General features: G+C 46.6%; 2 protein-coding genes across 3 annotated transcripts; one reads left to right on the forward strand and one right to left on the reverse strand.

Moving 5' to 3' along the window:
* LOC118667356 (valosin containing protein) lies at window positions 1-16,563 on the forward strand. 2 transcript variants are annotated; one of them, XM_036330485.1, is made up of 17 exons: window positions 1-285; window positions 4,592-4,703; window positions 4,889-5,061; window positions 6,102-6,244; window positions 6,758-6,888; window positions 7,399-7,530; window positions 9,066-9,168; window positions 9,770-9,903; window positions 9,982-10,117; window positions 10,700-10,812; window positions 11,219-11,383; window positions 11,483-11,605; window positions 11,866-12,078; window positions 12,271-12,579; window positions 12,853-13,008; window positions 15,565-15,719; window positions 15,889-16,563. In XM_036330485.1, exons 1-17 carry the CDS (start codon window positions 269-271, stop codon window positions 15,992-15,994), a joined length of 2,421 nt encoding a protein of 806 aa, XP_036186378.1. In that variant the 5' UTR covers window positions 1-268; the 3' UTR covers window positions 15,995-16,563. The 2 variants fall into 2 exon arrangements, with proteins under 2 accessions (XP_036186378.1, XP_036186379.1); XM_036330486.1 differs by lacking the exon at window positions 1-285 and having other exon boundaries at window positions 4,595-4,703; window positions 4,789-5,061.
* Window positions 16,564-21,328: 4,765 nt separating this feature from the next.
* On the reverse strand, window positions 21,329-26,376 carry CUNH9orf131 (chromosome unknown C9orf131 homolog). The gene is made up of 2 exons (XM_036330491.1): window positions 26,045-26,376; window positions 21,329-25,664 (listed from the first exon to the last, which is right to left on the reverse strand). Exons 1-2 carry the CDS (start codon window positions 26,273-26,275, stop codon window positions 22,500-22,502), a joined length of 3,396 nt encoding a protein of 1,131 aa, XP_036186384.1. The 5' UTR covers window positions 26,276-26,376; the 3' UTR covers window positions 21,329-22,499.
* Window positions 26,377-27,800: the final 1,424 nt, after the last annotated feature.

Raw genomic sequence — 27,800 nt, forward strand, 5'->3', positions numbered from 1 at the left:
TCTCGGCTCAGTCTCAGTGAAGCGTCTGTAGCCGTCGTTCGAGTCGTCGCTGCTGCTGCCTCCTCGCGGATCAGGAGCCAACGTCTCCTGCCCGCCCACCGCACGGGTACCGCTGGGAGGAAGCGACAGGGAGGCTGCCTGCGGGTTTGTCGTCGCTGCTCGCCACCCCGCCCGGGAGAGCCGAGCCCGGGTCCAGACGGTCTCCCGCCACCCCTCGTAGCCGTTACCCTTGGGCTGCCACAGCCGCCGGCCGGGAGAGGCACGCGCCATGGCCTCCGGAGCGGAGTGAGTGTGTGTGCGCGTGCCCGCCCGCTCGCCGCGGGGGCGCGCACCGGGGGTCCCTTCAGCGCTGGGTAGGCCCGGCTGGGCCTGGCCGTGGGCGCGTCTAAGCGGAGGAGACCGGGAAAGAGGGAGGCATGGAAGGAAGGAGACGAGAGGACGGGAGCGAAGGAGGGGCCGGCTGGGCCACGCTACGCACCCGTGCGCCCCCTAGGCGGGGTTTGCGTTGGGCCCGGGTCGGGGCCTGGGCCAGATCGTGCTGTGTCATGCAGGCCCGGCCGACCTGATTGTCTCCCTTGGAACGGCCATGCGGGGCCCAGTGAGGTCTGCGGGCCCACACTGCCAGCGCGGAGCCCTGGGGCCGGGAGCGCCCCCGACCCCCCTGCGACTCGGCCTACCACCCGCGGAAGGCCTTTGGTGCCGGGAGAGAGCAGGCCCCAACGCCCTCACTGGGCCCGGTGGGCGTGGACTTTGGGCCCCGGGAAGGCCTTCGGAGCCGGACCCGGACCCGGAGGCGGAGGCCGTAGCGGGGGGGCCCGGCGAGCTCAGGGAAGCTCTCGGCTCCCAAGTGCCGAGTCCGCCCGGGCCGCGGTTGGCATCCTGCGCCCCCGGAGTAGCGAGGGGGAGAGTGGGCCCTGCGTTTCGCCTCTGGCCTTGCTCACCGGAGAAAGCTTGAGTCAGTTTCCCTTGATGGCATGAAATAGGCGCGGGGAGAAAGGCACTTTTTTTCTTTCTTTACTATATATTGCAAAACGTTCGAATATGAGTTCGTATTTTCTAGGCCTTCCTAGATTTCAGCCTTCGTGGTGTGTGTGTAGGTTAGAGTTGCTCTAACTCTCCCAAAACACACGGTTTCCGCGCCCCCAAATCTGCTGTGTTGAGAAATCCTGGGCCCTGCACCCGGAGGAAAGCATCAGATAAAACCTGGCCCCTCTGTCCACTGAATTTAGAATCAAGAGCTTTACTTACTGGGGGGAAGGCAGGAGACACCGCCATCCTATGGAAACTCCTCTATGCAAATCACCTTCCTGATTCAAAAAGAATTTGTTTTTGGTGTGTTCCTTTATTTTCGAGTTTCTGAATCTAGATGAAGTATTACTCAGTCATCTATTTAAAAGGTCCACTTAGTAATACTTAAAATTTACGTTATCCAGTCGTTTGTTTTCAAAACTAAAAATCCAAAATTATTGGAACCTGCCAGCAGAGATGGTTTCCAATCCCTAGGTCATCGTCTCGATGACTCGAACCTGAACTCCCTCCAAGTTGTGGTCCTTTGGGATTCTGGAAAGGGCCTGACTCATGCAGCAGACAATAGGTGGTGTCTCCACAGAGCCTCCAGGACTGCTGTTGGGTGATGTTCAGGCTGAATTCTCTCTTTTAGACCTTCCTTCCTTTTATCTCAGTAGATAGATGTGGGATTAAAGATCTTTATCTTAAGATGGGTGGGGAACCATTTTTCTGTCAACAGCTATTTGGATGTATAATACCATTTCTGGGCCATACAAAATTACCACCTGAAAGATTAGCCTGCTATATTTGGTCAAACATTTAATTAACTCACCCCTAATGCCTTGGCCGTGCCCGACCAAATGATTTCTTGGGCCTTATGGCCCTCAGGCCGGATGTTCCCCTTCCCTGTTAAGGGAAGAGTATACCACTCATCTCCAATGCCAGGGTCCGGAATGGTAGGCAGATTGGAGGTATTTTTAGAATGTAGCCTTGGGTTAAAACACAAACCGATGATTAGAGGCAACAGTATTTTTTTTTCAGTACCAGTTCTATAGGTTAAGCAGGAAGATGGGCAGCCCTTGGAGGGTATTTTGAAGTGTGAGGGAGAATTGATGAGTCTAAATTGCCCTCAGATGTCACATTGACCATGGTTGCCCTCCAGGGTAAGGATTGGGAAAATTTGTCTACTCTGCAGCTTATGCCCAAAGTGCCACACTTTTGGGTTTGGGGAGGCAAGTTTAAGCCTAGGAAACTCCACTCTTGGAAACTAGTTTAAAGGTGATGATTAAAGATGCAACCTGTGTAAGAGGATCAGCAGAAAATTCGCAGTTATATTAGAGAATGGGATTTGTATTTCTCTTGGGTATATCTGGACCCAAATATGTAAAAACCCCATAACTCCACAGCAGGTATTCTGGAGCATAGGGATCTCTTTTCTTGCAAGTTGTGAAGACATTTCTAATAGGAATACTATTTTGTCTTGTTTTGTTGACTGATAAGTCCCTGGATCCCAGAACAGTGCCTGGCATATAATACATATACTCCTTAATTTGTTGAATGGAGAAATAATCCATGGAAAACATTCTTTTTTTATGTATTTCTTCACTTCCTCCATTATCTGGTCTCCCTATTAGTAAGGCACATGTTTTCTTGAGCCTTACTAAGAGGAGGTAGTTCTTCAAAGGGGGAGAGCCCACCTAATTGAGTTAGTGAAGGCTGGAGATAAGCTAGTTAAAAAATTGGTGCCCAGGAAATAATTGAAACTGGACAGTATTATTTTTTGTTTATCCTCACCCGAGGGTATTTTTCCATTGATTTTTTTTTTTTTTTTTTTAGAGAGGGGGGAAGTTGGGGGAGAGAGAGAAACAGAAACATTGATGTGAAAGTGAAAGAGACACATGGCTTGTTTGCCTCCTGCATGTGCCCAAACTGGGGTGGGGATTGAACCTGCAACCCAGGTACCTGCCCTTGACTGGGAATGGAACCTACCTTTTGGTGCACAGGTCAACCACACTCTAACCACTGAGCATCACTGACCAGCGCGAAACTGGATAGTTTAAAGTGGTTTAGACTCAAGCAACCTTGATTTAGGAGAAAAGGATTTGGATTTGTTCCATGTCTCAGCATTTCTTGGTTTTGACTTTTTTTTTTTTTTAAATCTTCACCTGAGGACATGCTTAGTGAGAGGGAGGGAGAAACATCAGTGTGAGAGAAGCTTCGATCAGTTGCCTCCGGTAGGTGCCCTGTCTGGGAATCGGAACAGGCAATCTTTTGGTGCACAGGATGACATTCAACCAACTGAGCCACTCTAGCTGGGTGGTTTTGACATTTGAACCAACTCTGTGGAGTTGTGTGTCTACAGAGATTACCATTTGAGCTTAGCCCTCTTTCTGAAGGTTCCAGATCTGTTCCTGTTTGTGTGTGTGTGTGTGTGTTTTTTTTTTTTTAACTATGATGGTATTTAAGTTTGACATTTCTGTGGTATATAGAAAGCTCTGGCACTCAGCAGATTTAGCCAGTAAAGGAGGGTAGTGCTAATTTTGCTTCATTGTCCCCAGCCTTGCTTGGTGGTACTTGGGGCCTCACTGAGTCCTAAGAGAAGTTGTCTAGCTAACTTCATTCTTTGCCTTTCCCTTACCCTTCTCTCTCCCTTTGCCCTCAGGAACGATACCATTAGCTTCCTCACTCCCAAGCATCCAAGGGCCCTTCCTTTACCTCTATAACTTATTTCCTAAACCCATTTCTTATAGAAATTACTTTTTCTACCTCTGTGATTTTATAAATAAATGTTCTTTTACCAAAAAAAGGGGGGGGGGGTTAATAAAGAAAGGGATTGTGCTTTGTTTTGCAGTGCTAATTAGTCGTAGTGACCATTAATATCATGTGCCAGGCATTGTGTTGAACATTTTGCATTCGTTATCTTACTTAGGATAATAATCCTGAGGTGTATACTACTATATCCCCATTTCACAGATTAGGAAATCAACTTCCAAAGAGATTAAATAACTTGGCCAAGATCAAAGTTAAGTAATGGCAGGGTTGGAATTCAGACCCAGCAGGTCTGACTACAAGCCTCTCCTCTTAGCCACTATTCTATCCTAGGACTGTTTTCATTTCTGTAATTGTACTTAATCTCCACTTGTATTTCATCTTTTTAGGTCATAGTTGTTTTTTTTCTTTATTGTTTAAAGTGTTGCATATAGTATTACATAGGTCTTCTTCTCCCCCACCCCCCATCCCAACCCCCATTGACCTCTCCCCGGCCACCCCCATCCCCCAGCACATGCCCTCATGTCTGTGTCTATTCTTTATACTTATATCCATGCATACAAGTCCTTTGGTTGATCTCTTACCCTTCCCTCCCCACCCCTTACCCCATAGTTTTTTGATCCTTGGACTTTATAGCTAGCATACTAGCATCCAAGAGCTACTGGAATGGGAATTGTAATATGTGCTAGGTATTACTCTTCATGACCTTGGCTGAATTTCCACTTCATCTACTATTTCTTTTCAAGTGTGCATTTTAGAAATTGGTGGGTCCCCGAGATTGGCGTATGGGACTGACTTCATTTTATCTTTCTAGTTCAAAAGGTGATGACTTATCAACAGCCATTCTTAAACAAAAGAATCGTCCCAATCGGTTAATTGTCGATGAAGCCATCAATGAGGACAACAGTGTGGTGTCCTTGTCCCAGGTAAGTTAGGTCCACAGTCCGGTCTTTCCTTATTTCACTTAACCTGAGGGTTTTTCCCAGGATTCTTTTCTCATTTTTCTTGCAGTGACCACAAATAGAATGGGGTTTACTGGGAATCCCAACCTCCAGGGCTGCTGCTTACCCCCTGGCCCAGTGACCCAAAGGCCTTAACCTTGTTTCCTCAGCCCAAGATGGATGAGCTGCAGTTGTTCCGAGGTGATACAGTCTTGCTGAAAGGAAAGAAGAGGCGGGAAGCTGTGTGCATTGTGCTTTCTGATGACACATGTTCTGATGAGAAGATTCGAATGAATAGAGTTGTTCGGAATAACCTTCGCGTACGCCTAGGGGATGTTATCAGGTGTGTGTGGGGTTCTTGGCCCCTCAGGGATGGGAGGCCAGAGATAGCCTGCCTTATAGGCAGGACCCCTATGAAGGCCTTGGCAGCTGCAGGTATCAGAAGCCTCCTAACCATGGAAAGACTTATGTATCAGAATTGGCTTTAGGCTTTGGTTTTGCCTTCTTGGGACTTTAAACATTTCTATGACTTTTTTAATGCCTTTTTTTTTTTATTATTTTCTATAAGACATATAACTTATCACACCTTAGATCCTGGTTTATGATGCCATTTGAGGGTGTGTATCTGCCAAATAACGTCACTACTGTGTTAGATTAATGATTTGTGTTAGGGCTCAAATGAGGTGGGAGAGTGGGTGTGGAAGTGGAACTTCTAGCAGGTCTTTTTAAGGATCCAAATTAATCTAGGAGAGAAGCATAGTTTGAGCTAACCCCAGGATAGCTGCCGTCTGAGTGATTTTGGACTTAACTTTGGAGTCATCTTTAGCTACTGCTACCCAACCACCTGTTAACTGGCCATGAATATCAGACTTCTGATTCTTTTTTTATAGATTCTCGGTTTCGTGTAGCTTTCCTCCATAGAGGGGCTTAGTCACTTTTCTCAAGGTGCTCTGACCACCTGACTTGAGATTATTTTTTCATTTCTATTTCTCTGACCCTGGCGCTTAACAGGCTAAGACCTCCCTTTTCAATATTGGGTCACCAATATCCAGAATGGGTCATCCTTGGATCTCTCTCACTGAAGACTATCTCTCCTGTCTTCTTTGTAGGGGTTCCAGATATGTGGGTCTTCCTTTTAGTTCATTGATTGGTAGCGGGCAGCCCTGCTAATGACTTCTACCCTTTCCTGAGTGTGACCTTTCTTAGTTCTGCTTGGCTGTTCCTTTGTCCTCATTCCCACTCTATCCTGCCTCTCTTCACCTAAAGCCATCCCTGCCTTTTCTCTTTCGCTCGCCATCAGCTCTCTGTGCCAGGCCCTATCGGACACCCAGTGATTGGGGCTGCAGTGTGGTTGGTAATGTGGAGTCTGCTTGTCATCCTCAGCATCCAGCCATGCCCTGATGTGAAGTATGGCAAACGTATCCATGTGCTACCCATCGATGACACAGTGGAAGGTATCACTGGCAATCTCTTTGAGGTATACCTTAAGCCATACTTCCTGGAAGCTTATCGACCTATCCGGAAAGGTGAGAGACAATTTTAGAGACTGAGCTTAAGGATGGCTGTTTGTGGGAGTACTCGTCAACCTTAGAACATCTGTCTCTGTCTCATATGTGTGTATACATGTGTATTCTCTCCTTCCCCCTGCCCTCCTTTCCCCTCCCCTGTTATCCCATTCCCACTCCCTGCTCCAGGAGAGTAAACTATCTTTTCTTAAATCTCTGGGCGATTTTGGCTGTGCTACAGTCCAGAGTATTTAATGTTTAGCACAGCTCTACCATTGGTGGGTGTTGTAAAACCCCAGAAGTCAAAACCTTATGGGCTTCTGGCACATCAAATTATTCACTGTCCCTCTTGACAGTCAGAAGGAAACTTCACAGGCTAGCTTTTCTTCTTTTGCCTGATGTTTAACAGAATTATGGGGGGTGGGGACAATATCTAGTGAATTTGGAATTCTAGACTCCAGGTTCTGATGAATAATTCTCCCTTAGTCTTATAGTTCACACCTCTAACTGTCCTCGTGCTGATTGTTCTCATAGGAGACATTTTCCTTGTCCGGGGTGGAATGCGTGCTGTGGAGTTCAAAGTAGTGGAGACAGATCCCAGCCCTTATTGCATTGTTGCTCCAGACACAGTGATCCACTGTGAAGGGGAACCTATCAAACGAGAGGTGAGTCCTCTTTCTGGTCCCAATACTGGACTATATGATATTCAGTGGGACAGTCATGTGGTTATCAAGATAGGGTGCTCTTTGGAACTAAGCTTCTTGCAGAGGTGGGAAACCTCCCAGTTTTTCATTTCTGGGCTTAGGTGTTTCTTAGAAGTATCTGATACCAGTAATTTAAGAAATCTAGTTTGAACCAAAAGGATCTAGGTAGTTGGACTATATTTTGAAGACGTGATGCTGATGATGGAGCTGGAATTTCCATTTACCAGAAATTCTAGCTTCAGGTCTTAGGTGAGCCCTTCCCAGTAAGACTGAGGATAGTGTGAGAGGGAAAAGCTGTGCTAGAAATCTTTGCCTTGGGATTTTGAGTCGTTCTCTGAGGCATAGTCCTCTTAGAGGAGAGTCTTCAATTACAGCAGATTTTCCCACACCAGATTGTGGAAGGATTTGAAGAAACTGTGCTTTTGCTGATAATAATATCCCTGCCTTCTCCTTTGTCTCCTCCATATTCAGGATGAGGAAGAGTCCTTGAATGAAGTAGGCTATGATGACATTGGTGGCTGCAGGAAACAGCTAGCTCAGATAAAAGAGATGGTGGAGCTGCCTTTAAGACATCCTGCCCTATTTAAGGCAATTGGTGTGAAGGTGAGCATCTGGGACTCTGCGGGATATAGTCTGGGGTGATGATGAATATATATATTACATATATAAAATAACTTTATAGATGTAAAAGCTATTCTTATCAACTCTATAAAAACATATCTCACCATAGTTTGCTAACTGGTCTAGAAGAGTGTTGCCCAATGGAAGTAGAAGTTAAGGAAATTTGCAGTGTGTTAAGGGTCCTGAGTCTAAAACATTTGAGAACTGCTGGTCTAGAAAGGAACTTCCCAACCATTTCCATGTCATGGGATATACTGAAGATGAAATTATTACCCCTTCCCCTAGTATGCACCATATAAATAACTCTATCTTCTGTGTGGGCACTTCCCATGTGTTGCCTGTGGATGAGGCCACAGAAAAGACAGCTTCAAAGAGGAAAACTTGGGATTGGCGGTAAGGAAAAGGATTCTAACATAATAAATCCTGAAGGGTTGTGATTACTGAAGGGATTGAGTCTCTGGCAACACTTTTTCTTGAAAATGTATTTTTATTGATTTCAGAGAGGAAAGGAGAGAGAGATAGAAATATTAGTAATGAGAGAGAATCATTGATTGGCCACTCTGTGCACACCCCAGACTGGGGATTGAGCCATAACCTGGGCATATGCCTGACCAGGAATCGAACTGTGACCTCCTAGTTCATAGGTCCACACTCAACCACTGAGCCGTGCTGGCCCGGCTCTGGCAACACTCTTTTGAGTAAGCTAGTCCTTAGCCCTTGTAAAGTCAAGCTCTTGGACTAATGGCCATTTGCTTTTGTCTAATGCCAGGATCTTTAGACTCAATTGCACTAGTTTCTTGGTTTTCTCCGCCCTTTATTTTCTATCTATACTAATAATCTATATTAATAAAAGGGTAATATGCTAATTAGACCAGATCGACTGGACATCTTCTGGATGTCCGACTTCCTTCCAGACAAAGCCACGGTGGTGGGGGCTGAGCCAGAGATGGTTAGGGGTGATTAGGCTGGCAGGGGAGCAAGCAGTTAGGGGTGATTAAGCCAGTGGGGGGGCAAGCAGTTTGGGGTGAGATCAGGCTGGTGGGGGGGGCCAAACGGGGCGATCAGGCTGGCAGGGGAGGGAGTTGGGCCGATCTGGCCAGCAGGGGAGCGGTTAGGGGGCGATCAGGCAGGCAGATGAATGGTTAGGAGCTAGCAATCCTGGATTGTGAGAGGGATGTCCAACTGCCCCCAAGGAGTCCCAGTCTGGAGAGGGTGCAGGCCAGGCTGAGGGGACCCCCCCCCCCCCCAATGAATTTTCTTGCACTGGGCTTCTAGTGCAAGTTATAATCATAGATGTCAGCCTTCTATCAGTATTTTCTCTTCTGATAAGGGGAGTGAGTGTGGCCTAAAGTAGGCTGTCTTTCCAGCAGCTATGGCTAAGGACTCAATTTACTTGTATCAGGGTTGAGCTGTGATCCTCACCCTCAGTAAAACCCTATTTAAGCCATGTTAGGCTGGATGGGGTTGGGAGAAAGTGGGAGTCAGAACCTAATTATATTCTCTGTACTGGTCCTCAGCCTCCTCGGGGAATCCTGCTCTATGGACCTCCTGGGACCGGGAAGACTCTGATTGCTCGAGCTGTTGCAAATGAGACGGGGGCCTTCTTCTTTTTGATCAATGGTAGGAAACTTGGTTCACCGTGAGTTTGGCTGGACGTAATTCTGAGCTTAGCATGACCCAGTCTCCTGAGCTGGATAAAATCATGGACACATTCATTTGCACACATGCTCTTGTGTACACTTCAGCATGTTTTTTTCTGCTGGGATGCATTATAGACAAGCAACAAGGGAAAGATATTTTCCTCTTGTGTCCCCAATATATCCCTCTTTGAGAAGGATTATAGACAGGCTGAAAACATTTATTTATTATAGAGGGTTTGGGGGAAGGTCAACTAGATCTTAAAGAATGCTATTTAGCTGTTAGAGGTCCAACTGGTGTGCTGCTTCTGCTCTGGCCAAGAGGTCCTAGAGCATCTTCTATCATCTTCACACTTTCAGCTCAACTGTGAGACAAGTGTCCTAGGTCCCTTGGTTTCTCTCCAGTCTGGCCTCTTGGTTATCCTGGGATAGTGGCTAATGGAGTCTGTGAAAAAGTAGGCAGAAGTTATCTACCATCTTCTCATCCAGGACCTGTCTCTGGTCTTAGTAAACAAAATATCTGCTTTCATTTGGGAATGAGGAAGGATATAGTTTGTCATTGACTCTATTCTGAATCCTTTCAGGTCCTGAGATCATGAGCAAGTTGGCTGGCGAGTCTGAGAGCAACCTTCGTAAAGCCTTTGAGGAGGCTGAGAAGAATGCTCCTGCTATTATCTTCATTGATGAGCTGGATGCCATTGCTCCCAAAAGAGAAAAAGTAGGGCTTTAACCCAGGGGATTAGTGGGGGGTTGAAAGGTCTTGACTTCACTCTGACCAGATATCCTGTCCTGACAGACCCATGGGGAGGTGGAACGGCGCATTGTATCACAGTTGTTGACCCTTATGGATGGCCTTAAGCAGAGAGCACATGTGATCGTCATGGCAGCAACTAACAGACCTAACAGCATTGACCCAGCCCTACGGCGATTTGGTAAGGACCCCAAATTTCTTTAAACTCTGTCCTTGCTCATAGGGAGGTCATAACTCTACTTGGCTAATTTTTTTTCCTTTTTAAAAATTTTTTTTATTGATATCAGAGAGGAAGGGAGAGAGAAAGAAACATCAGTGATGAGAGAGAATCATTGATCAACTGCCTTCTGCAGGCCACCTACTGTGAATCAAGCTCAAAACTCAGGCATGTGCCCTGACTAGGAGTCGAACTTATGACCTCCTGGTTCATATAGGTCAGTGCTCAACCACTGAGCCGGGCTTTGTTTATAATCTTTTTAATCCCACATCTGCATTTATCTAAATCATCTAATCCTGCTCATTTCTTGAAGCTCTTTGTAGTGAAAGGGCCCAGCTGTCCTTTCCCTGACTTCATGCCCTGTCTGAGCCATCCTGGTATGCCTGAAACGGAAGGGTTTTTCAGGACGTTGGACACATGGGAGTTTGAGTGCTAACGTCAGAACAGTCCTGGGTGTAAATTAGGATGGTTGGTCACGTTAGGCCTATCCCTTCTTCCCTTTGGACCAGAAATAAGCCCTGTGTAAATTCACACATTGTCCCACAGGTCGCTTTGACAGGGAGGTAGATATTGGAATCCCTGATGCTACAGGACGCTTGGAAATTCTTCAGATCCATACCAAGAACATGAAGCTGGCAGATGATGTGGACCTGGAACAGGTGGAGTAGTGATGAGAGCTGACCAGGAGTTTTAGATATCTATTTCCAAGCAGTTGAAGGGAACTGTCTAGGAATATAAACTTAAGATGTGAGGAGACTGATTCTGATTTTGGGGCAGAGAAAAGGAAGTGATTTGAGATTGAGTCCAGGAAACTGGAATTGGCATGTTCTTGGTTGACATTGTATTAGAGCAAACCAGAATTTTGAGGGCAGCTTTATTTCCAGGCCCCAAGTCTAGGTTTGAATACTTAAATCTAGCCTCTGAAAGGACTGCTAGTATGTCTTCTAGTAATTGGGAGGACCCAGAAATAGGAATCAGGGGAAGGGACTAGGATTCTGTTGTCTTTTACCCCTTAAAGCAGCCGGGTCTTAGAGACAGTATAGTAAGTAGAGTTTCTCTCTGCAGGTAGCCAATGAGACTCACGGGCATGTGGGTGCTGACCTAGCAGCCTTGTGCTCGGAGGCTGCTCTGCAAGCCATCCGCAAGAAGATGGACCTTATTGACCTAGAGGATGAAACCATTGATGCTGAGGTCATGAACTCCCTGGCAGTAACTATGGATGACTTCCGGGTAAGGACTGCACTGCCCTCTTGGGTCCACACATGTGCACTTTCATGCCTTCCCTTGCAAATTTCATTTCCTATTTTACTTTTTTTTTTTTTTTTTTAGTGGGCCCTGAGCCAGAGCAACCCATCAGCATTGCGGGAAACTGTGGTGGAGGTGCCACAGGTAACCTGGGAGGACATCGGGGGCCTGGAGGATGTGAAACGTGAGCTTCAGGAACTGGTCCAGGTAGGGTATCTTGGTTCAGGATGAGTCATTGCTTCAATACTTGGTAACTGAACTGGCTAGTCTTGGGATGTTGGCACATTCATTGCAGGAATTTTAAGAAAATAATTCAAGAATCTGCTATTCTCAGGTCTGAGGCACTAAAGGAGCCTGCTAGGGAAACTGGTTCTTAAACCAGGGCATGGTAGGGGTAGGCTTCTGTTTGGTTAGGTTTCTTTCAAAATGTAGAGGTATCCCTGAACCCTCTTTCTTTTCCCTTCTAGTATCCTGTGGAGCACCCAGACAAATTCCTCAAGTTTGGCATGACACCTTCCAAGGGAGTACTGTTCTATGGGCCTCCTGGCTGTGGGAAAACCTTACTGGCCAAAGCCATTGCTAATGAATGCCAGGCTAACTTCATCTCCATCAAGGGTCCCGAGCTGCTCACCATGTGGTTTGGAGAGTCTGAGGCCAATGTCAGAGAAATATTTGACAAGGTGAGCTACAAGCAGTTGGGCTATCTATTCACTTGCTTGAAGGCAAGATAGAAATAGATGCTGTTTCTTTGGGAGAGTTAAAAAACATCTCATTCTGGCAGCTCAGCTGGAACAGTGAAGGTCTCTTTATTTTCCTTCTCAGGTCTGAGAGACCAGTGTACTAATGCTTGAGTCCATCTGTCCCTCCCATAGGCCCGCCAAGCTGCCCCCTGTGTACTGTTCTTTGATGAGCTGGATTCAATTGCCAAGGCCCGTGGTGGTAACATTGGAGATGGTGGTGGAGCTGCTGATCGAGTTATTAACCAGATCCTGACAGAAATGGATGGCATGTCCACAAAAAAGAACGTTTTTATCATTGGCGCGACCAACCGGCCTGACATCATTGATCCTGCCATCCTGCGACCTGGCCGCCTTGATCAGCTCATCTATATCCCGCTACCTGATGAGAAGTCCCGTGTTGCCATCCTGAAGGCCAACCTGCGCAAGTCTCCAGTTGCCAAGGCAGGTGCAAGATCATGGGCCATGGGGATGTCTATGAGTCCTCAGGCTAGTGTGGGGTGCTGTTTGGTTTCCAGACAAAATTTCATTGGGATTTCTGGGATGGGGTTGTAAAGGGAAGATGGAAGATTTGAGGGTGTTAGGAGAATCTAGAATTGGGAATAAAACAGTGGTGAAAGATGGGACAGATTGGAATTGGGAGTGCCGTGGTGGCTCAGAGATGGTGTTTGTGTATCATGGGAGGAGAGACTAAATGCTAAGATACTCTACTTTTAGGATGTGGATTTGGAGTTCCTGGCTAAGATGACTAATGGCTTCTCTGGAGCTGACCTGACAGAGATTTGTCAACGTGCCTGTAAGCTGGCCATTCGTGAATCCATCGAGAGTGAGATTAGGCGAGACCGTGAGAGGCAGACCAACCCATCAGCCATGGTGAGTTTGCATCCTTTCCCCAGATGTGCCAGTCATGGGGTGCTGGGGGATAATCCCTACCATGCCCTAGAACAGCAGTTGCCAGCCTTTCGGACCTCAGGGACCACAAGTGGTCCACGGGCCACCAGTTGCGAACACAGCTCTAAAGGTTTCCTTAAACCAGCGGTCGCCAACCTTTCGGACCTTACAGACCACCAGTGGTCCTCGAACCTCGGACCACTGGTTGGCAACTGCTGCCCTAGAAGCTTGTACGGTTTTGAAAAGATCATCCGATTTAGGCATTTAGCAGGGCATCAAAGAGAAAGAGTAGCTGAGGATTAACTTCAATCTGGAATTATAAATGGATGGATGGATGGATGGATGCTTTCTCTACCTTTTGGAGGGGGTCTGTGACATCCCTCTCGTCTCCCATAAAAGCTTAAAAACTACTGATAAACTAATCCCAGGGAGCAGTCTTTTTTATTTATTTACTTTTTTTTTTTTTTAAATATATTTTATTGATTTTTCACAGAGAGGAAGGGAGAGAGATAGAGAGTTAGAAACATCGATGAGAGAGAAACATCGATCAGCTGCCTCCCGCACATCTCCCACTGGGGATATGCCCGCAACCCAGGTACATGCCCCTGGCCGGAATCGAACCTGGGACCCTTCAGTCCGCAGGCCGACACTCTATCCACTGAGCCAAACCGGTTTCGGCTTATTTACTTTTTTAAAATATATTTTTATTGATTTCAGAGGAAGGGAGAGGGAGAAATAGAAACATCAATGATGAGAGAGAATTATTGATTGGCTGCCTCCTGCATGCCCCGTACTGGGGATCAAGCCTGCAACCTGAGCATATGCCCTTGACTAGAATCAAACCTGGGACCTTTCAGCCCGCAGGCCGATGCTCTATTTACTGAGCCAAACCAGCTAGGGCAGGGAGCAGTCTTATAACTCACAGCAATTGGAGTGGCTTCTCAGTGGGAAAGATAGGATTTGAGCTGGGTTATTGAAGGGAGAGTACAATTTGAATAAAGAAAATAAGCCCATATAATCTGCTGCTAAGTAGGATTACAAAAATTGGGAAAACCTGGGTAAATTTAAGAGGGCATATGTTACTGAAAGTGAGGCCACTAGGTAAGGTGTAATTCAGATGTGGTAAACACAGAGGCGTTGATATTTTTCTTATTTATATTTTGTTAATCCTCACCCAAGAATATTTTTTCCATTGATTTTTAGAGAGTGAGTGGAAAAGAGGGGGAGAGACAGAGAAAGAGAAACATCGATGTGAGAGAGACACATCGATTGGTTGCCTCCCGCACCCTGACTGGGGCATGAGCTCTTGACTGGAATGGAACATGTGACCGACCCTTCATTCTGCTGGCCGACACTTTAACCACTGTCCCAAACTAGCTGTATTTTCTTTCTAAAACTTGGATTTACTGGGGCATAATCCACATATAGTAAAAATGCACTGTTTACATCTTTGACAAATGTGTATAAGTTCTGTAACAACTACTACTACAGTAGAGATAGAAATTTCTGTCATCCCAAAAAGTTCCCTTGGGCCACTTTAGCCGGTTTCTCTTTTTTATTTTTATTTTTTTAAAATATATTTTACTGATTTTTTACAGAGAGGAAGGGAGAGAGAGATAGTTAGAAACATTGATGAGAGAGAAGCATCGATCAGCTGCCTCCTGCACACCCCCTACTGGGGATGTGCCTGCAACCAAGGTACATGCCCTTGACTGGAATCAATCCTGGGACTCTTCAGTCCCCAGGCCGACGCTCTATCCACTGAGCCAAACCTGCTAGGGCGGTTTCTCTTTTTTAAAATTATTTATTTTGGGGGGGGTGTAGTTAATCCTTACTCGAGGATATTTTTTTCATTTTTAGGGAGGGAGGAAGAGGGAAGAGAAACACAGAGAGGCACACACATGTATTGGTATTGAGCCTGCAAACCAGTTACCTATCTTTTACTGGTTAGCAAGCCTGAGACCCTTTGGTCTGCGGGCCAACGCTCTCACCACTGACCCACACCAGCCAGGGCAACCAGTTTCTTTTTTTTTTACTACCCTAAGTCCCTGGCAGCCACTGACGTGATTTCTGTCCCTACAGTTTTGCCTTTTTCAGAATGTACTGACAGGTTTTTAAGCAGGGCAGTGATTCAGTTTTATTAAGATTGCCTGGTGCCGAAACCGGTTTGGCTCAGTGGATAGAGCGTCGGCCTGCGGACTGAAGGGTCCCAGGTTCGATTCCGGTCAAGGGCATGTACTTGGGTTGCGGGCACAACCCCAGTGGGAGATGTGCAGGAGGCAGCTGATCGATGTTTCTCTCTCATCGATGTTTCTAACTCTCTATCTCTCTCCCTTCCTCTCTGTAAAAAATCAATAAAATATATTTTTAAAAAAAAAAAAAAAAAAAAAAAAAAGATTGCCTGGTGACTTGCTTAGGTTGTATTGGAGAGGCAGGAAGACCAACAGGTTACTGTAGTAATGAGGGGCAAGAAGGCCAGGGAAGGGATTCAGGCTGAGCCTTAACTACCCTTGTGGTCTGTGTTTACCAACCCTACAGGAGGTAGAAGAAGATGATCCAGTGCCTGAGATCCGCCGAGATCACTTTGAGGAGGCCATGCGCTTTGCCCGCCGTTCTGTCAGTGACAATGATATTCGAAAATACGAGATGTTTGCTCAGACCCTTCAGCAGAGTCGGGGCTTTGGCAGTTTCAGGTAATTAGGCGACAGTGGGGAATGCTTAAATTGCCTTGGGGAATTACACAACCAAGTTAGTGGGAATCCTAAGGAGGCTGGAGGGGTAGTTTTGAAAGTCCTATACAGGTCCTGTCCTAACCCCTACCTTTAATTTTTTTTTTTTTCCTTCTTCTGCTTTTGTGCACAGATTCCCTTCAGGAAACCAGGGTGGAGCTGGCCCCAGCCAGGGCAGTGGAGGCGGCACAGGCGGCAGTGTATACACGGAAGACAATGATGATGACCTCTATGGCTAAGTGACGATGGCCAGTGTGCTTCGAGCTGGCCTGGCTGGACCTTGTTCCCTGAGGGTGGGGGCGCTTGCCCAGGAGGGACCAGGGGTGCGCCTGCGGCCTGTTCCATTCCTCAGTCTGAACAGTTTAGCTACAGTCAGACTCTGGACAGGGGTTTCTGTTGAAAAAAAAAACAAACACAAAACAAAAGCGATAAAATAAAAGCGATTTTCATTTGGGAGGCAGAGAGTGAATTACCAACAGAGAATTGGGCCTTGGGCCTACATCATTTCTCTTGTAGTTGGGGGCAGTGCAGGGATCCTGTGTGGGTATGGAACCAAGGCACTACCGCCACTCCCCACAGTAAAGCAACTGTACTTCACTCAGTGCTTCTTGAGCCCTCCCTTCTTCCCCCTACCCAACCTGGGCAGGAGGATGAAGGGCCACAGTTGCTGGGTGTTTATATAGAGAGTAGGTTGATTTTATTTTACATGCTTTTGAGTTAATGTTGGAAAACTAATCACAAGCAGTTTCTAAACCAAAAATGACATGTTGTAAAAGGATAATAAACGTTGGATCAAAATGGAGCCTGAGTCCTGGCCCCTGTGCCTGTTTCTTTTTCTGGGAAGGGCCTTGGGCTACCCCTCACTGCCAAGGCATTCTTCCAATGTAAAATCCTATAAAATTCTGCTCTCTTCCCCTCTTGATTAACATTGGTATGATACTGCTGCTTAGCCCCAGTGTCTTGAGTATCACTGGATTAGGACCATGGTAGATGGAGGATAGTCTGATGGAGTTCCAGATATGGACAAGGTGGCATCCTTTGCCTACATTTGAGGTGGATGGTCTGCAGAGAGTCCCCTTTCCTGACCAAAGACTGAATTGGGATTCCCTCCAAAAACCTTAGGGTTGCAAAAAGATAGAATCTCTGTCTCAAAGTGGGTGTTCTTTTAGTGCATTAAAAATCCCAAACATTCATGCTCTGGTTGAGGATCACTTACAATTGTGTCCACCTTTATTTTATGTAACTTGTATTATAAAAAAAAACAGTGTTTTCTAAGACAAAATTCTAGTATTGGATGTGTTTTTTCCTAAATTAAACATCCTCCCCTGCTCTGTTTTTTCAGATGATTGCTTGAATAGTTTTATCCAGGTATAGAGTGTACTATTCTTCAGCAGCTACCATCATAAACCATTTAGTGCTTCTGGGGTCAGTACCATGATGCCTTACCCAAAAAAGATTATGGTGCAGAGAAAATTATTCACAGTCAAATTTGTGTTGCTTGTCTTAGTACTTACACCAGGCTCTCATCTGGTCTAAACAGATAGAAAATCTTCACCAACATAAGAACATTCTGTCTTATCCCTAGGTTGACAGTCTATCCTTAGAGCTAAAGATAGGGAAAGATATTTAGTACCCCTGCATTAAGCTATGGGAGCATAACAGAAGGCAAGTGATATTTCCCCATAAATATGTAGAGATAAGTAATAGAAATTTGTGTTGGAATGATTGCTTTGTTTTCACTTGTCACACAGTGTGTCTATATGGAATATAGTTGGAACTCCATAGATTCTCTTTTTGAAATATATTTTTATTGACTTCAGAGAGGAAGGGAGAGAGAGAAACATCAATGATGAGAGCTAATCATTGATTAGCTGCCTCCTACATGCCCCATACTGAGGGCTCGACCTGGACATGTATCCTGACCAGAATTGAATTGTGATCTAGTTCATTAGCTGATGCTCAACCACTGAGCCACGCCAGCCAGGCTCTGTAGATTCTTAGGAAAAATCAAGATCAGGTTTGTTGTGAGAGGCCTAGTTCTAGTGCTGGCACTTGAGCTTATAGCAGTGTAGCTTTCTGATACAATGATTGACAGTGCTTTGTAAACTGTAAGAAGCAGTGAGGGACTATTTGTCACCTTTCATCTGCAGAAGCCTGCATACTTAAACCAAGAGGCAAGTTGTATCAGTAGTCTGTGCTTTTCCCTACAGTGTTCCCAGAAAGAAATTGGAATGTAGTCTTAACTAATCACTTCTTCCCATAGGGTAAGTGCTATGATTAAAAGATGGGTTTTTGACTAAGAATATGGCATCAAATACATCACACAGGACCAACAGTGTGCCACAGATGGGACTATAAGTCTAACATCTTGAGATACATTTGGATCTAAGATATTGCTCCTACAAATTGCTGTGAGAGTCTAGTGATTATACAATGCCCACGAGGAACACTGACCTGCCGGTCATTAATTTGGTCTAAATGTTTTGTTACTCTTGCCCGGTCCTACAACCTACTGAGTCCTTAAAAAGACAAGACTGTAGGACTTGGATTTTTCATAAAGCTATCTAGAGATGTATAGAGTCATTAAATATTTCTGTGTCAAGTAGAAATTCAGAATTGCATTGTCTTTGTGACTCAAGTGGTGGTGGGGGCAATAGGTGGGAAGATAGAAAGGACTTTCAGTTCCACCCTTAGCCAGCAGGTGGTGAGTTTTGGACTCAGGCCCTCAGGTTTGGGTTATAAATAAAGCTTTGGAATAGAATAGTGACATTGGTGAGAGGAGACAGAGGAATAATATGTACCTTCTGACTGGCCGTTTTTCTGAACCAGATATAGAGTAGAGGGAATATTGTAGAATGGGGAGAATACTGGATTGGGAATGTGGACTTGACCATAGAATCTCTCTTTGAACGGCTTATTGCCATACTATCAGGAAGCAAGTGCTATCGACAAGGTACACATTGTTATGTGGCTGCAAGGAGGGGTAAACCAAACCAAGATAGGAAGGGTAGTCTGAACTGGGCATTAAAGGAAGGTGGGAGACTTGACATGGAGAAGTGCAGGAGAGCAATTAGCAAAAGGCACAGAGGGAAGAGAATACAGAAGAAACATAGGTTGGCTAGCAAGGGAGTCCTGGAGTGAATTTGAAGGGGTCAGAAGTCACATGAAGACCCTCATATGCCAGGAATGAACTTCAGTCCAAAGATATCTGGGGGTTTAGACAGGGAAGTGAGTCAGATTTCAGTGCTAAGAGGATTCATTTTTGTGTGTGTCAAAAAGCCAAAATTTACCTTACAATTCCAAGTGTACAGCATAAGCAATTCACTTTCAAAATAACCTTTTATTTTTATAGAAGCAGTAATGTGCATTGTAAAAATTTAAAAAAATAATAAGCATATTTTTAAATGAATATTCCCAATAATCAGAGACCACCATCTTTAGTTGCTGTTTTTCAGTCTTTTTCTGTGCATGTGTGCAAATGTGTATGTCTATACATGTGGTGTTTTAAAATCAAACTAAGATCATCCTGCTTTATTTATATCTTTTTATAACATTAATCTCCACCTTTTCCTCTTATAAGTTTTTTTTTTTTTAATGTTACTGATTTTAGAGAGGGGGAGAGAGATAGAAACATCAATGATGAGAGAGAATCATTAATCGGCTGCCTCCTGCACACCTCCTACTAGTGGTCGAGATCACAACCCTGGCATGTGCCCTTACCGGGAATCAAACCACTCTATGGTTATGGAATGGATTTAAGACATCATACTCATATTTATTTATATTTATTGATTTCAGAGAGGGAGAGATAGAAACATCAATGATGAGAGAATCATTGATTGGCTGCCTCCTGCACATCCCACACTGGGGATCAAGCCTGCAACCTGAGCATGTGCCATGACCTGGAATCAAACTGTGACCTCCTGATTTGATTCATAGGTCGACTCAACCACTGAACCACACCGGCCAGGCAAGGAATTCTATATATTTTTAATTATACTGGTAAAATTGGACATCTATTTTGTGGGAGAGTTAAATTTTTGCCTACCATACTCAAAAATTAGGTTAACCTAACATCCTATATAATAAAAGCCTAATATGCAAATTGTTTGACAGGGAGTTTGACCTCTCTATGACATGTGCTGACCACTAGGGGGCGACGTGGAACATGGCAGGTGTTGGCAACGCAGTGCCAGCAGTGGGCGGCAGTGGAGGTTCTGCTGGCCCCAATGGGCCCAGATAAAAGCAAGACTGCAGAGGGATGCTGGAGCAGGTGAGCGGTGGCACCAGGCCAATGCAAGTGCAGGTGGGGGCCTGATTGCCCCACAGACAGCGACAGTGGTGGGGCCTGGCCCCAATAGAGTGCCCTGCAGGTGGGATGGTGGAGCAGGTGAGGGGGTGGCGCCAGGCCATGGCAGGGTGCCAGAAGGGACTGCGAGCTTGGGGGTACAAGCTGGGGCCTGATCCCCGTAGGCCACCCTGAGGGACCCCACCTGTGCATGAATTCGTGCACCGGGCCTCTAATCCTATATAATAAAAGGCTAATGTGCAAATTGCCCCTTTGGGAGTTTGCTCATTATGATGTGTGGTGACCACCAGGGGGCGGCGCAGAATGAAGGAAGTCCGCAGCTCGGGGAAGGAAGGCCCCGATCTGCCCTGATTGCTGGCCAGGCCTAGGGACCCTACCCGTGCACGAATTTCATGCACTGGACCTCTAGTCTATACTAATAAAAGAGTAATATGCAAATGGTTGGGACACCCTCATATGTAACGACTGATCAGCTGGAGGCTGCTTGTGCAGCAGGCACGGGTAGGCGGGGACTTGCAGTGTCAGGGGAGGGGGTGGAGCCACGGCCGAGGCCTCTGTGCGCCTGAGCCGGGGGTCCACAGGCCTCCCTGGCTCTGGCCTACCTCTTTGGGGCAATCCATTGAGGAGCCCCGGATGGGTGGGTGGGGCCTACCCCTTTGGGGTGATGGATCGCGGGGCTCCTGCACTGTGACAGGGCACAGGCCAGGCTGGGGGACCTCCCTCCACCCTAGTGCACGAATTTTGTGCACCAGACCACTAGTTGATGTATATAAGTACCAGAAAAAAATATGTTAGAAGCCACTGAAGGAAAACGTTGGTAAATTGTATTATATAAAAATTTTGGCCGAAACCGGTTTGGCTCAGTGGATAGAGCGTCAGCTTGCAGACTGAAAGGTCCCAGGTTCGATTCCAGTCAAGGGCATGTACCTGGGTTGCAGGCACATCCCCAGTAGGAGATGTGCAGGAGGCAGCTGATTGATGTTTCTCTCTCATCGATGTTTCTAACTATCTCTCTCCCTTCCTCTCTGTAAAAAATCAATAAAATATATTTAAAAAAAAAAAAAATTTGATCCTAACAGGTTTGGCTCAGTGGATAGAGCGTTGGCCTGCGGACTCAAGGGTCCCAGGTTCGATTCTGGTCAAGGGCATGTACCTTGGTTGCGGGCACATCCCCAGTAAGGGGGTGTGCAGGAGGCAGCTGATCGATGTTTCTCTCCCATCGATGTTTCTGACTCTCTATCCCTCTCCCTTCCTCTCTGTAAAAAATCAATAAAATACATTAAAAAAAATTTTTTTTTGATCTTTGGTAGAGTAAAAATCACCTTAAACAAAATTAGAAAATAAGCCACAGATTGGGAGAAAATAACTGTGCTATACAGAATGGGTTGTGGTAGGCAGGATAATGGCTCTCCCAAGATGTCCGATGTCGTAATCCCTGCAACCTGTGAATATGCTATTTTACATGGAAAAGGGAATTAAGGCTGTAAATGGAATTAAGGTTGTTAACCAACTGACTTTAAGATGGGAATAGTATCTTGGATTATCCAGGTGGGACCAAGTATTTATCGTGTCCTTACAAGTGGAAGAGGGAAGCAATAGAGAGCAGATTGATATGATATGAGAACTAGCCTTTGTTAGCTTTGAAGATGGAGAAAGAGGCCCAGTAGCTAAGGCTCCTTCTAGAACCCAGAAAAGACAAGGAATGAATCCTGCCCTGTGCCTACAGAAAAGAATGCAACCCTGTCAACCCCTTGATTTTATTTTTCTGACGAAGTAAATCTGTGTTGTTTTGTGGTAGTTTGTTATGGCAGCAGCAGAAAGCGAGTACAATATCCAACAAATAGTGCAGCAGTGGAAAAATGGGTAAAGGATATGAACAGGCAATTCTAGAAGAAATCCAAATGGCCATTAAACATGAAAGGCACTTGTTTTTGTAGCCTTGGGAATGAATGGTTGTTGAGTTGACCCACGGAGAATAAGAGTAGAGGGCTGAGAAGAGATGGAAAGATGTGTGGAGAACTGTGGGTCGAGCGGGTGAAGAAGGGGACCATACCCAGGCATACCCTGGGTCTGCCTAGAGACCAAGACCAGTTGTGCTCATGTGAAGAGATGTATTTTTCTTCTGTTCACTTGCTGTGAAGTTCTTCTCAAGGGCAGCACTGGACTGTACTCCCTGGCCTTTAAGCTTCACCCCATAGAGTAGGGATGTGTGGATCCCAGATGGATCATCTGTCTGTGAAGGGCTTGAGAAGAAAGTTAAGCTTGCAGAATCCTGCGCTCTCTATTTTAGGGACCTGATTCTGAGGGAATATAGTTGCTGGAGAAGTTAATAGGGAACTGACATTCCCAGTACCCCAGACTCCAAAGAAATCATGAGTTGGATTTGTCTAATTTAGCTAGTTTATTAGGATTTCCTCTGCTTGTCTCCCCAGCCCTCAGGTGCCAGTACTATCAGCTTTTTTCTCATGCTGACTGGATTTGGTGGGCAGGGGTCCATGGGTACCTGGGAGCTTGGCAAATATCCTTTGGAGACCCCTGCTAAGGGGAGGCTGAGGTGTGGGTGAAGAGAGATGTTTTTCCATTTGGGCCCAGGGGCAGCAGTGCTTACAGTGCCGAGGGATCAGGATATCACCAGCTCTCAGCTCTGCTCCTCGCTTATCTTGGGGACCTGCAGCCTTAGAGTGAAACTGCTGGGGGAGAGCAGTGTTGAGAGAGCGCTGGTTCCTGTGCCGAGATCTTTGGAGAAGTCGGCTTACAGGGACCTCCACTAGTCTGGCCTGGGCCGGATGGCGCTTTCCTGTAACTGTGGATGACCCCAATCTTGCATCCCCTCCTCTGTGGTCTCCTGATTTGGGTTTCCTGGGGTTCTCTCTCTTTTTGGCTGATGCTAAGACTGAAGCCTTGTTCTGTCTGTTGACCGAGACTGGAACCTCAGGGTTGGAGGGCTCTCTCAAGCCTGGGCAGTTCTCATCAGCCTCCATTTGAACAAATTGTCCCTGAGGTGAGACCTGGGCCACCCGGGCCACCATCTTTGCCTTCATTCTTTCCTCTTTCTGAAACCTTTGTTCTGCCCTACCAGACCCTTGTGGCTGAGGATGGGAAGAGGAGTGGGAGTCATAACAGTGGGAGACCTGGACAGGCTGAGTCACTGTGCTCTCAACTTGTGGGGGTTGACAGCTTGAAGACTGGGAGCACAGACTGGGGGGATAAGTCTGCTGGGAAGAACAGGAAGAGAGTCTCCAAGTGCCGGGAGTTGTGGAGCTCAGGGCAGGGGAACTGCCAAATGATTGACTTGGACCAGGGGATCTGGGAGCAGGGCTCAGCTGTAGTTTCTTCAGCCTGAGTTCTAATTCTCTACTCCAGTGCCACGCCTGGATCCCAGACTGGGTGGATATCTCTAGGACAGCCTCTCTCTGGGAGTGTGGAACCTGTGCCTTAGCTCCTGGGAAAAGCTCTTCCTTGGGTAGACCAGGCTGGTTGGGCTCAGTCTTCAGAGCTTCAGCTAGGGTGGGAGGCCAGTTTATTGGCTGCAGGGGATCCACTATTGGAGGACTGGGGCCTTGGGGGCTCTCTCTTTGTTGCACATTCCTCCAGACAAACTCAGGGTCAATGTGTGGACCTGTTAGAGGAGCAGAAAGTGTGTTGGGAGATAGGGCTGGTTGCTCAGTGGCCCAGCTGTTCTCTTTCTGTTCCAATGCTTCCCCCCCTTGGTCTCTTATAGGCTCACTTAAGTGAGACTTTGACATAGAGTTTGGATGTGGGCTAGGGTCCCAGAATGGGGACACAGGAGCACAACAGATATTTTTCTGCTTCATGTCCCCCGATGAAGGGGCTGTAGACTCAGAGGTCCAGAGGTTCTCTATCTGCCTCATAGTCTCCCCCAAAGCCTTGGACTTAGATAGGACTCCCTGGGGGCCTGTTCCTAGAGACTCCAGCAGACAGGCTGAAGGAAGGCTGGGAGATGAAACTGAGTCTGCAGAGACCCAACGATGTTCTCTCTTTTGCATGCCTTCCCATAGAGTCTCAGATCCTGATGGGATACATGCAGGGCTGGTTCCATAGAATCCTGGGTTGAGATCCAAGGCTGGGGGCTCAAAAGCTTGTGGATTTCCTCTGCATCCCCAGTGAGGTTTGTGTCCAGATAAATCTCCCAGGGGACTGCCTCTCTGGAGTTCTTGCTGGAGGTCTGAGGGAGGACAGGGGGCTGGCATTAGATACCCAGAGGCCGGAGGCTTCTGTGTGTATTCTATGGTTCCCCAGAAGTCCTTAGATGTAGGTGGTCCTTCAGAGCTGACTTTCTGGGGTTCTGACAGAGAATCAGATTGGTAAGGTACTGGCATTGGTAGCTTAGAGGCTTGAGAACTCTGTTTATGTCCTGTGGTTCTCCACTGAGACTCACATCCAGGGGGTACTTCCAGGTGTCTAGTTCCTTGAGGCTCTGTTATGGGGGCTACAGATTGGAAAGGGACCAGGATTGGAGGCTCAGAAATCTGAGGATTCTCATTTTGTCTTCTGTTTTCCCAGTGGTCCTCAGCTCCATACAGGTCTCCTTTAGGGCTGACTCCCTGGAGTTCTGGCAGAGAGGCTGGGGTTGGGCTGGGAACTAGCATTGCTGTCTCAGAGGCTTTGGGGTCTTCCTTTTGCACCATGGTCCTCCATGGGGCCTCAAACCTAGTCAGGACTCCCAGAAAGTTAGAGGGAGACTGCAAAGAGTCAGAGAGTGGATCTGGGATGTGTTGTGGGAAGCCAGGATCCCATGGCCTCCCCCACCAGACCTCAGATGAGGGGGAAACATTTGAGGGTCTGGTTCTTTGTAGTTCAGGCTGCGGGTGCAGGGCTTGATCCTCAGAACCCTGAGGGGCCGCTCTCTGCCACAGAAGCCACTCTGTATGTGCCTCAGCACCAGAATGGGCTCCTTTGTGGTCTATGGGAAAGCACTTAAGATGGAGGGGTGGTGATGGGACAGAAGGGGAAAGTGGAGAGGGACGTTGCTGAGGATTAGGGGCCATCTCTTCCAGATCTTTTGTAGTATGGACTTTAGGGCTAGGAAGCTGGGTTAGGGAGCAATACTGGGGAAACAGCAGGTTGGACCTATGCAGGAAGGAAAACTTGTTGAAGCAGACAGAAGGACCAACAGGTAACTTCAGGGGAGAGGGGCCACCTGAACTCAGGATGATGGCCTCCAAGGACTCACTGTGCAGAGAAGGGAGTCCCCAGAAGAGCTGGCTTTCTCTCTGCTGTAGACCACTCCCTGATGTCTTATGCCTCATAGGCAGGTTGGTCAGGATCTGAAAGGTGGGGAATGATCTAGGAGGGCTTGGGGTCTGTCTGAGTACTAGCTCTGTTGTCTCTATGGCCTTGTGGAGGCTCTCAGGATCACAGGATGGTTGGGATGGAGCTGTGGTGGCTCGCTGTCCAATAGGAGCTTCTTTGGAACGAAAATTTGGCTTCAATGGACCCAGAGATACCGCCTCTTCTTTCTCCTCTTCCTCCTCCTCTTCTTCCTCTTTCTCCTCCTCTTCTTCTTCCTCTTCTTCCTCCTCCGACTTCTGCCTCCACTGATGACCAAGGAAAGCCACATGGTATAGAAGTGATAGGCCCTGGGAAATGGAGAAAAATACTGTCAACCTTTTCAGAGTCAAAAGGTGTATCATGAAGCTCTCGGTCTCTGTTCCATGTCCATAATGAACACTTACTCAACTGGCCCCACATCTGTGGTCCAAACAGTCATTTACTCATCCAGTGTTAATGGCCATTACCCAGCACACCGGTGGAGATCAGCATTTCTTACATAATCCTACATCTAGGGTAAGTCACCACTGATCTGGCTTCAAATCTAGTTCTAGTGGTCAGTCACTCTGCCTCACATTTCAGGCTTATAGTCACTTATTTGGGCTCACATCCATGTCAATGATTCCTCACCAAAATTCAGATGTGGCGTCAATAGTTATTCAGACCTCTACACATCTATGTCACCCACCTTGCCTTGCATGATGTCTCCAGAGTACCAGGGCTGAAGATGTCGCCAGTTCCCAAGTTGCCACCACCTCCGGATCTGCCAAACCATGAACAGGAATAGTATCACTATATTCCCTGTACTCTGGAGGCAACTGCTGCCACAGTGTCTGCAGGCGAGGGAATGGGTCAGCTGGCCCCAGAGAAGCCCCTTGTCCCCCTCAGCCCCAAGCAAGCCCTCTAGCAGCCAGTCCATTTTTCTCAGCCTAGTGGCAGTTTATGTTGATGTCATCACTGCGTCACAGAACAAAGAACTCCCAACCCCCACATGCCTAACGGCCTTCTCTCTAAACTTAAGGTAAAAAAAAATGTGTCCACGAAACAACTCATTCTTCACACTGAAACCTGGGTGATCCTCTTTTGTCTTGATTGCCATGGTCAGAATTACGGTTCCAGCATTGTGGTTCAGGACATGAACTCCAGCATTAAAAATGCCTCATTCAAATCCTAGCTCTGGCCCTGGCTAGTTTGCTCAGTGGTTAGAATGTCGGATTGAAGGGTCCCGGGTTTGATTCCAGTCAAGGACACATGCCTGGGTTGTGGGATCAATCCCCAGTAGGGGGCGTGCAGTAGGTGGCCAATCAATGATTCTCATCATTGATGTTTCTATCTCTTCCTCTGAAATCAATAAAAACATTTTTTAGAAAATTCTAGCTCTGTCACTTCCTACCCATGAAATCTCAGTCAAACTTAATCTTTCAGTGCCTCAGTTTTTTCACCTGTAAAATTGGAATAATATTACCACATAGGGTTGTTTTGAGAATTAAATGTACACATTTATATGCTTAGGATTGTACAAAGTGTACACGCTATATTAAAATTTTATTTCTTTTAAGGTTTCCCATTACAAGCCTCATTCCATCTTTAATAAATTGAGTCTGCTCCCTCTTTTTTTTTTTTTCTTCTTTAAATCTCTTGTCAACTGTGAACTGTCGTATTTGACTTTAGGTTGCCTGCGATATTGTTGGCAAGCATTCATGTTAAGGATGACAAATAAAATGGGGTTTTGAGCTTGACCATTTTTCTTCATTTGCCCCTCTTTACCCTAAAACAACCACTCTGTTCCATGTCAACTCTTCTTTTCAGGGCCCTCAGTCTCTGCCTTCACAGTACAAGTTAATGCCTCAAAGGCCAGCTTAGTCTGGTAGAAAGAGCATTGAACTATGATTGAGGATAACCTGGGTTTTCTAGTTCTTAGTTTTCTCCATTGCTACCCTAAGTTGGATTAGCTTAATTCAACATATATTTATTGAGTGCCTAGTTTGAATCAGGTATTGTGTTCAGTCTCGAGTAGATAGAAGTAAGACAGAGTCTCTAAAGTAAGTCCTATTTCTGTGGGGAAAATCAGTCAAGTAATCTATATATATAAAACCCTAATATGCAAATAGACTGAGCGCCCGAACAACCAGTCGCTATGACATGTGCTGACCACAAGGGCGCGCGTGCAGAACATGGCAGGCGTCTGCGGGTGCGAGTGGTGGCAGAGGGAGTGGAGCTGCCAGCAGACAGGGGACTGGGGGCCGCAGTGGGAGGGGCCAGGTGGGGGCACAGAGGATGGGCCAAGGCCCGCCCCTGTGCCCACCGCAGCCTTGCAGCCCACAGTTCCTTTCAAGGTGCACAAATTCATGCACTGGGCCTCTAGTAGACAATAAAATAGAGATATGCACAATGGAGGCAGAAAAGGTTATCTAACCAGCCTGGGGAAAGGGGTTGCCTGGGGG

The sequence above is a fragment of the Myotis myotis genome, unplaced genomic scaffold (assembly GCF_014108235.1).
Source record: "Myotis myotis isolate mMyoMyo1 unplaced genomic scaffold, mMyoMyo1.p scaffold_m19_p_12, whole genome shotgun sequence".
Lineage (NCBI taxonomy): Eukaryota > Metazoa > Chordata > Mammalia > Chiroptera > Vespertilionidae > Myotis > Myotis myotis.

Coding starts and splice junctions, on each gene's coding strand:
- LOC118667356 (XM_036330485.1), top strand. Junction 6,245..6,757: donor TTATCGACCTATCCGGAAAG/GTGAGAGACAAT, acceptor TTGTTCTCATAG/GAGACATTTTCCTTGTCCGG. Junction 15,720..15,888: donor CGGGGCTTTGGCAGTTTCAG/GTAATTAGGCGA, acceptor TTTTGTGCACAG/ATTCCCTTCAGGAAACCAGG.
- CUNH9orf131 (XM_036330491.1), bottom strand. CDS start 26,275: ATGGACTGGCTGCTAGAGGGCTTGCTTGGGGCTGAGGGGGACAAGGGG. Junction 25,665..26,044: donor GAGACATCATGCAAGGCAAG/GTGGGTGACATA, acceptor TCCATTTCCCAG/GGCCTATCACTTCTATACCA.